Here is a 9,430-nt window from a genome sequence, read left to right as displayed (position 1 = left end):
TTGCACACCGCGTGAACAACGAGGAGATATCAAGTATTTTCTTAATGAAGATTACTATACTGTGGAAGACCTTTACCTCTGTTTGCAAGCCGACTTAACAGATTTATTGAGTAAGTGGGAGTCAGATAAAAAGTCAATGGAGTTATCTACTATGTCAACGTCGTTCCATGATGGGCAATTACCGTTCGTAAATCTGCCAAAAATCCAATTGCCGACCTTCTCAGGGAAATATGAGGATTGGCCCACATACCAAGATTTATTCACAGCCCTCGTGCACAACACAAAATTGACAAGTGTACAAAAGTTACACTATTTAAAAACAAGTGTCTCTGGTGAAGCAGAGACATTATTGCGGCATGTACAAATAACAGAAAATAATTACACACAAGCATGGGAGTTACTTAAGAACCGTTTCGGTAACAAAAAGATGATTGTTAATTCTGTATTAAAGAAATTATTTGGTCAGAAGAAGATTCAAACCCAATCTGCTAATCAAATAAAACAGTTACTTGATACCACTATGGAATGCATCAACAGTTTAAACAATTTAAACGTAAGCACGGACTCTTGGGATCCGATAATTATCTTTCTCGTTGGGCAGAAGTTGGACGCTGAATCCGTTAAAGACTGGGAACAATCTGTGCATAAGGACAGTTCAGAAGACATGCCTAAGTGGGAGGAGTTACAGAAGTTTCTGGTGGCTAAGTTTCGCACATTGGAGATGGCCGCAGCAGTTTCAGTGCCTACACGTGATAAGTCACAAACTCCCAAGACATTTCACGTCGCTGAGCACGAAGAAGAAGATGAGAGTTTGTTTCAATGTGCACATGCAAGCGTAGCTTCACAGCCTACTTGTACCTATTGTAAAGGTGAACACTACATATTCAACTGCAAGGAATTTACTCAAAAATCAGTGGAAGACAGACAGGATTTCGTGAGAAAGAACCGATTGTGCTACAACTGCCTAGTTCCATACCATAATGTCTTTCGATGCAGACAAAAGACGTCGTGCAGGGTCTGCAGAAAAAGGCATCATTCTCTTCTGCATCAAACGAGAGAATCTAATGAAGAAGTAGCTGCTACACAACCACCATCACAACCGGAACCTGACACAAAACTTACAACCTTGCACGTTTCCAAACAACAACAGAGTCGTAAAATGTTACTGGCCACAGCACAAGTAGCAGTAAAGTCGAGCGATGGTGATACACACATACTTCGAGCTCTAATCGACCCGTGCTCAGAGGCTTCATTTGTATCAGAACGAGTAGTACAATTACTAGGTTTGTCAAGAACCAACATCAGTGGAGTCGTTTCTGGACTTGAAGAAAGTACACAAATAAATGTCAAGCATATGGTCGATGTTACAATTGCATCAAGGTATGAAAACAAGAAGATTGTGCTAGTTTCAGCTTACGTTTTAAAGTCGGTATCCACATATTTGCCTTCGAAACATATTTCGATAGATTCTCAGGCCATTGAAACATTGAAATTGGCTGATCCAACCTATGACACTCCCAGCAAGGTGGATATGTTGCTCGGCGCAGAAATCTACTGTCAAATTATTCAAGAAGGTTTAGTAAAAATGAATGATGGGATAGTCGCTCAAAAAACTACTTTAGGGTGGATACTAACAGGTCGAAAACAAATAGAAGCACAGAGCGACGAACACAACGTTACAACATTACACATAGCAAGAATGGTGGCTGAAGACAACGATTTACTACGGAGGTTCTGGGAGATAGAAACTGATGTGTACAAGAAAAAGAAAATACTGACAAAAGAAGAAGAACAATGCGAAGAGATATACAAAAAGACAACTAAAAGAGATGAAAGCGGAAGATATACGGTACACTTACCATTAAAACAAAACGTTAAAGAAACAGTTGATCTATGTGGTGATACGAAACAACAGGCTGTCAATCGATTTAAGAGTCTGGAAAGAAAATTTGGAAAAGACGACAAGTTAAAGAAGGAATACACAAAAGTTATAAATGAGTACAAGGACATGGGACACTTGCGAAGATCAGAAAAACAAGACGATGACAATGCACTGTATCTTGCTCATTTGGCTGTAATTCGAGAGGACAAAGACACTAGCAAAGTGCGCGTAGTCTATGATGCTTCTGCTAAGGGCTCACACGGTCATTCTCTCAATGACACCATGATGGTAGGACCGGTTTTACAACCCGATCTTCGGAGCCTAGTAGTAGCTTGGCGAAAACACAAGATTTGCGTCGTAGGAGATATCGTAAAAATGTATAGGATGATAAATATGACAAAAGAACACATAAACCTGCAACGTATTGTCTGGCGAGATAGACCGGAGGATGAGTTCGAGAGCTATGAGTTAACAACTGTGACATTTGGGACCGCTGCAGCGCCATTCTTAGCAGTCCGTACATTAAACCAATTAGCCGACGATGAAGCTCACGAATTTCCTGAAACTGCGCCAGTAATAAAGAAGTCGTTTTACATGGATGATCTAATGGTAGGAAATGAAAACATAGAAGAAACGAAGAAAATGTGCCAAGAAATTAAAGAAATAATGAGAAGAGGAGGATTTCAAATGCAAAAATGGTCTAGCAATTCAGATGAAGTTTTAGAATATTTGAAAGAAGACAATAGTACAAGAGACACGCTAGAAATCAAAATGGACAAAATAATAAAGATTCTTGGCTTAACCTGGAATAGACAAGACGATACGTTTGAAATTACAGTGAACTTACCTGAGATGAGAAGTCCTATAACAAAGAGGTCTATACTTTCTGATGTTGCTCGCCTGTTCGACCCTTTTGGGTGGCTAGCACCTGTAATAATAACTGCTAAAGTATTAATTCAGAAGTTATGGTTGAGTCATCTGGGTTGGGATGATGAGTTGCCATCGGACTTGACAGACGAGTGGCTTCGGTATAGAGAAGAACGATTTGTTAGATGTATTTTCCGATATTTTTTTTTTCTTGTATAATAAATTCCGATCGTCTTTTTTCCCTGTATAAAAATTTCCGCACGCCTTTTTTCCCTATAGATATATTTCCTGGTATATATAAATCTGAACGCCTTCTTTCCGTATAGACATATTTTCCGATAGATTTATTTTCTGATACACAAATATCTGAACGCCTTCTTTCCCTGTATTTTTTTAACATAATGCAATATTTTATAGTCCTTAATTTTACTAGGGGACAAATTCCCGGCTGTCTTTTTTCCTGATCAGAAATTTTAAAATAGATATGATTCTTGATAGAAAATTATATAATATGTATTCGCATGTTCGCAATTTTGCCCGTTTACGTTACTACCTACTTACACTACAACATAAAAGTTGACAATAAATGACAATTACAAAGTCAAAGACAAACATGTAATAAACCAAATAGACAGAAAGTTATCTACACGTATAAACTGTATAGAGGATTAATAGGCGTACTTCTGTCAAGTGCCTAACTAAGTACAACGTTTCACTCGTTTGATTTGATTACTGATTGGTAAAATTCCTTTAAAGATAACTAACCATGATACACAAAATATTCCACACAAGATTGCATACAGGGTCCAAGCAAATAAGAAGTTTTGCCCCTAGTAAAATGAATGACCATGAAATTTTTCGTTAAACAACAAAAATACAGGGAAAGAAGGCGTTCAGATATTTGTGTATAAGAAAATAAATCTATCGGAAAATATGTCTATACGGAAAGAAGGCGTTCAGATTTATATATACAAGAAAAAAAATATACCAGGAAATATATCTATAGGGAAAAAAGGCGTGCGGAAATTTTTATACAGGGAAAAAAGACGATCGGAATTTATTATACAAGAAAAAAAAAATATCGGAAAATACATCTAACAAATCCCAAGAACTGATAAATTTACAAAACGTCAAGGTTCAGCGTTGGTTAAACATGACACGAGAAGATGATCACATTGAGCTGCACGGATTTTCAGATGCATCCACTCAAGCTTATGCAGCCGTGACGTACCTGAAGGTTGTTAGAGGTGGTGTAGTATACGTCTCTATGATCGCGTCAAGAACTAAAGTCGCACCCCTGAAGCAACTCTCTGTTCCTAAATTAGAGCTTTGTGCTGCAGCCTTATTAGCAGAATTGATCAGTGATGTCGCAGGGCTTCTGAAGATTCCTAAAAATAAAATATTTGTTTGGACGGACTCAATGGTCGTACTGGCTTGGCTGCAATCTCAACCTAGTCGCTGGAAAACATTTGTAGCGAATAGGACAGCAGATATTACACGATTGATAGATAATGATCGTTGGAGACATGTGCAATCTGCGGATAATCCTGCGGACATCGCGACAAGAGGAGTCAAAGCGCAAGAATTAGCTACACAAGATCTGTGGTGGAGTGGGCCAGAATGGCTTAAGAGAGACCAAGTAGAATATGAAAAAAGAGAAATTGCACAAACAGAATTAGAATCAAAAACGACATGTCATGTACTTGTAGATGAAAAGCCTATATGGGAGAGATTTTCAACAATGTCACGAATGAAGAGAGTGCTAGCTTATTGTAGAAGAATGTTAACCGGAAGAAGAGAGCTAGAAGAGAGTAAACACTTAACAGTTAAAGAAATGGAAAAAGTGGAAGAAGAATGTATAAAGTTCTATCAAAATTTAGTATATGGAACAGATATAGACGATTTGAAGAAAGATGGAAGAGTTAAGAAAAGAAGTACCCTAATCACACTTGCACCATTCTTAGACGAGAAAGGTTTGCTAAGAGTGGGAGGACGTCTTCAAAATGCCTCAATGTCTGAAGAGACAAAGCATCCAATTATTATTCCACGCAACCAACATATTACCAAATTAATTGTTAATGAGGCCCACACTAGAACACTTCATGGTTGGAACCAGTTAATGATGACTTACGTGAAAACCAAATACTGGGTTATCGGCTTAAAGTCATCCATTCGAAAATGCATTTACAATTGCAAAAACTGTGTCATAGACAAAGCTAAAGTCAAGAATCAGTTCATGGGCCAGCTGCCAACAGTCAGAGTTAACCAAAATCGACCCTTTGTAAATAGTGGCGTGGACTATGCTGGACCCATTTTAATGAGAACCTCTAAAGGCCGAGGACATCATGCGATCAAGGGATACATTTGTTTGTTCGTATGCATGGCCACTAAAGCTATTCATCTTGAGGCTGTATCGGATCTGACTTCCCAAGCTTTTATAGCTGCTTTTAGAAGATTTGTCGCGCGCAGAGGCCATTGTAAAGATATTTGGAGCGATAATGGTACCAATTTTATTGGTTCTGCTAAAGAGTTAAAAGGCATGTTCGAACCTGGGAAAAACAATTTAGCCAGCGAGGTGGCAGAACTGCTAGCTACTGAAGGGACAACGTGGCACTTCATACCCCCAAGAATGCCTTCATACGGAGGCCTGTGGGAAGCGGGAGTTCAGTCTGCCAAACGACATTTAGCTAGGGTAAATAAGGATACTAAACTGACTTATGAAGAATTAGCGACTCTGTTGACTCAGGTCGAGGCCTGTCTAAATAGTCGTCCTCTTTGTGAAATAGACAGTACCACAGGAGTCCCACTGACGCCAGGACATTTCTTAGTGGGTGAGCCCTTGGTCAGTGTTCCAGACTTAAATTACGAGCACAAAAAAGTCAATATACTTACCAGATGGCAGTTAGTACAGAAGATGACGCAGAACTTTTGGCGCCAATGGCAGAACGATTACCTTAACACACTGCAACAAAGATATAAGTGGCAAGTTGCCGTACCAGCACCCTGCATTGGAGATTTAGTAATCATAAAGGATGAAATTACGCCACCTACTAAATGGTTACTAGGGAGGGTCAAGTATCTTCATCCCGGAGCAGATAACCTGGTGAGAGTGGTAACTGTACAGTGCAAGGGAGACCACGAGCTTAAAAGACCTTTGTCAAAATTAATATTACTCCCTAAAACATTGAATGAGTAGACCTATACTAGTAGTTCTATACCTAATCAAGTACAGTGAAGTATATGGTGAAGTGAGTGAAATGATTTTGCATGTACTGAAGATCTTAAAATTTTCATCCTTTTTTTTTTAAATAACTGTGCATGCTCTTTGAATTGTTTAAATGTATTGAAAACTGTTAGTTTTGGCGGCCGGTATGTCTAAACGTATCTATACATATAAATGTAGCCATAATAGTAAATCATGACCTCAGTTGCAATTACACCTGCATCGAAGAAACATGTCTTTTACTGTGTAACCTACCCTTACATTCAAAAATGAGCTTTAACCGAAGGAACAGCATTTTACACTAGAATATACATTAGAATATAGGCTAAAGGTTTTAATTATTTACTTGGGTAATAATTGAACCATAATTTACTTTTCTGTACATAGTGTTCGTTTGTCTGTCATTTTAATTTGTCTACTCTCAATTGCTCAAAGGTTGACTGGAAGAGATCCCTTATAGGGATAAGTTCGCCTTTGTACATTGTATATACTTTCTTTAAATTGTATTTTAACCTGTCTTATGTACAATAAAGTGTTTACATACATACATACACTGAAGACTTAAAAAATGGACGACGTTTGTTGCAGATAATTATGCTTTTTGTGCATTGTGAATTAATCCCGGGGGCGTATGCTTCGTATGCTAAAAGTTCGGCGACGTTTTTTAAATTAATTTTGTAGATGACTATTTTAATTTGTGACAAAAAAATAGATTTATGCTTGAGCCTTCCATCATAATATTTCTTACTTTAGATTCTATCTGCACACCAATTTAATTTAAATTAAGACTAAACAAGAACCGACGAAAAACAAAACGAATCAACTTTAGCATAACCTAAAAGCCACCAACATTTTTATCTCCATTTCCTGTAAAGGCTTGTGTGATGTAAGTACAACTCGGCCATTATAGCAAAACCCGTGAATGCGTTACCAATTGTGCTCACTCTAAAGGTGATGAAAGATCAAGATGTGTTGGTTTTGCGAAGATGAAAGGTGGTGCAATCGAACGGAGCGATCGGAAGCAAAACAAGTGAAATATTTTTGTTGTTATGTAAGACGGAGATACAATCCGTTGGTGCGGTGAATGGCAATGATCCACTACATACTTACTCGTCTGTTTCCATGGATCTATCATTATTTAGTATGTCTCACAAGTCTCACAACAGTTTAAATTCGGTTAATAAGTACGTTTTTATTTTCTATTTGAAAGTACCTGTATAAAATATTCCAATTATTTCTAACTTATAATAGTTATAATATTTACAAATAAACCTGCACTTCATGCACAATGGCATTACTTACAACTTTTTCTGCAATACCGGCCTAATTTTGTGCTTGACATTTTGTGACACGAGAGAAGAAGAATGTAGTCTCAATAATTCGCTGCTAACATCCTATAGGTTAATCCTTCCGAGCGAATATCAAGCTAATACAAGGGGCTCTTTTCAAGCCCATGGCCGGATTAACCCAAGCATGATGACAAATGCTCGATGAAAATATCGTGTCGTCCAGTCCTATGGAGACAGTGCGTAAGACCAACTAACGCACAGGGCTCTGTCTGCGCCCATCGTCTGTTACGATTGACCCAAATATTTATGACGACAGCATACGGACAGCGTAGCCCGATGCAAATGTCGTGCGTTACGATGCTATGGAGACGGTGCCTTCAAACAGTTCAAACGGATGCACCGGGAACTGTCTGCGCCCATCGTCTGTTACGATCGACCCAAATATAACGACAATATACGGACCGGTTGCCGGAAAACGTATGCCGGTTCATTAATGCCAACCAGAGCTTGTATTCTAATGCAATTCTATTCAGACATGATATGACTATCGGAGGGTCTATTCTTGATTGTTATTTCAATCAATGAGACGAGATTATAGTTTAGCCCACGAATCGTGCTATCAGAAAAAACTGGTTGGCTTTAGACGCAATTGTCAGTCAACTACGATGTAGTGCATAATTATATTCCATCGTATTTTCACGGAAACGTACGAACGTGTCTTGCTAGTAGTCAGTCTCGGCACAAAAAGTATTGAGGTTGACTGAAGTAGCATGACAAATACGAATGTTTCCTAGATAATATAGATAATACTTACCTATTTTTATAAAACTTCTGTACCTAGACTACTTATAGCCGGTTTTCTTGGCATCTTATCGATGTTCACACAATATTCATAGGAGATTGATTGATCTTTAAATATCATAATTTTTTTCTCAAGTAGGCATATTACAATGCGCTTATGAACGTCGAATGAAGCTACACCGGCTCCAACCCTCTTCCGGCTACACCTCTGCCTCGAGAAGATTTAAATCCTCCCTCAATTGGTATCCCAATATGGAGACCGGCAACAAACTCGGCAATTAGTACGAACTACTAGGTACGGTCAGCAAAGAAAGTGGTCTACCACTTTTCGACTCTATCAATCAGATGATAGAGTCGAAAATTGGTAGACTACTTTCTTGGCTGACTGTACGTACTTCTTTATTTTGGGACAAACAAATGCAACACTTATATTCAATGCTTATATTATGTCGAATCAATCTAACTCTACATGGCATATGCAATGACAAAGTGTGGCAATGACATCATTAATGTCAATGTTCTCACTTGTTCTTTTCAAGTCGGTGCAAAGACTGCAAAGTTAGCTTAGACGTACTCCAACAATTTAAAATTATGCTTATTCTTATCAATATGGAATATGGATAACTCCGCCCAGCGCTGACGTAATATAGTCCAGATCTGAAAAATACGTAAACAAAGTTAGTAATAAGTAAATAACTGAATAATTTTACGGTTTACACTCACTTGTTTTAAGTCACTCGCGCGACATGTTTCGGAGAGCCTAGGTCTCCTTTCTCAAGCACTAACAGTGCGAGCAGCGTTCACGACCGTAAAATTATTCAATGTTAGCATGTCTCACAACAGTTTAAATTCGAAGTAAATAACTGATAAAAATTACTCTGAAGTCGGCTGATCTGATTTGGTGATAATACGATTATCTTGAATTTAATTAACATACATCTTTCAAAACACTTTTTATCAGGCCATATGAGTACATTTGTTTATTTACGATTTTAATTGAAGGAACTGTATACTAGAAATATCTCTATCATAGCAATATAATGAATGAAAGTTAGGTCAATTCTATTAACGAAATCTACTAAGATCCAGGATGTCATCGAATTTCATATTTAGTAAACAAAAACGAAGAAGAAAAGCAAATACTCGGAAAAAATAATAAAGTAAATATTTGCCTCACTCACCCAGACTTATACACGTCACTATTGCCCAAACGTAGTCAGGACCGGAGCAAAATGCCGCCAAAGTTTCATCCTGGCTACCACACCGTCTTCCGACCAAGTGGTTATACTTAACAGTCGCGGCAAAGATCTGGTAAGATCGGTTGTGACTGCAGGTGGAACGCAGCCTGGCTGGGAACCCCCACCGCTG

At 38.3% G+C, this 9,430-nt stretch overlaps 2 protein-coding genes across 2 annotated transcripts; both read left to right on the top strand.

Annotated features, from left to right (window-relative positions):
- The first annotated feature begins 520 nt into the window (after window positions 1–520).
- On the top strand, window positions 521–3,173 carry LOC134652335 (uncharacterized). The gene is made up of 2 exons (XM_063507506.1): window positions 521–2,910; window positions 3,167–3,173. Exons 1-2 carry the CDS (start codon window positions 521–523, stop codon window positions 3,171–3,173), a joined length of 2,397 nt encoding a protein of 798 aa, XP_063363576.1.
- A 729-nt stretch (window positions 3,174–3,902) lies between these two features.
- LOC134652333 (uncharacterized) lies at window positions 3,903–5,945 on the top strand. Its single transcript, XM_063507504.1, has one exon. The coding sequence runs from the start codon at window positions 3,903–3,905 to the stop codon at window positions 5,943–5,945; it is 2,043 nt and encodes a 680-aa protein (XP_063363574.1).
- The last annotated feature ends 3,485 nt before the right edge of the window (window positions 5,946–9,430 follow it).

The sequence above is a fragment of the Cydia amplana genome, chromosome 11, assembly GCF_948474715.1.
Source record: "Cydia amplana chromosome 11, ilCydAmpl1.1, whole genome shotgun sequence".
Classification (NCBI taxonomy): domain Eukaryota; kingdom Metazoa; phylum Arthropoda; class Insecta; order Lepidoptera; family Tortricidae; genus Cydia; species Cydia amplana.
The sequence above is the reverse complement of the archived record's forward strand: the minus strand, read 5'-3'. Positions and strand labels throughout refer to the sequence as shown.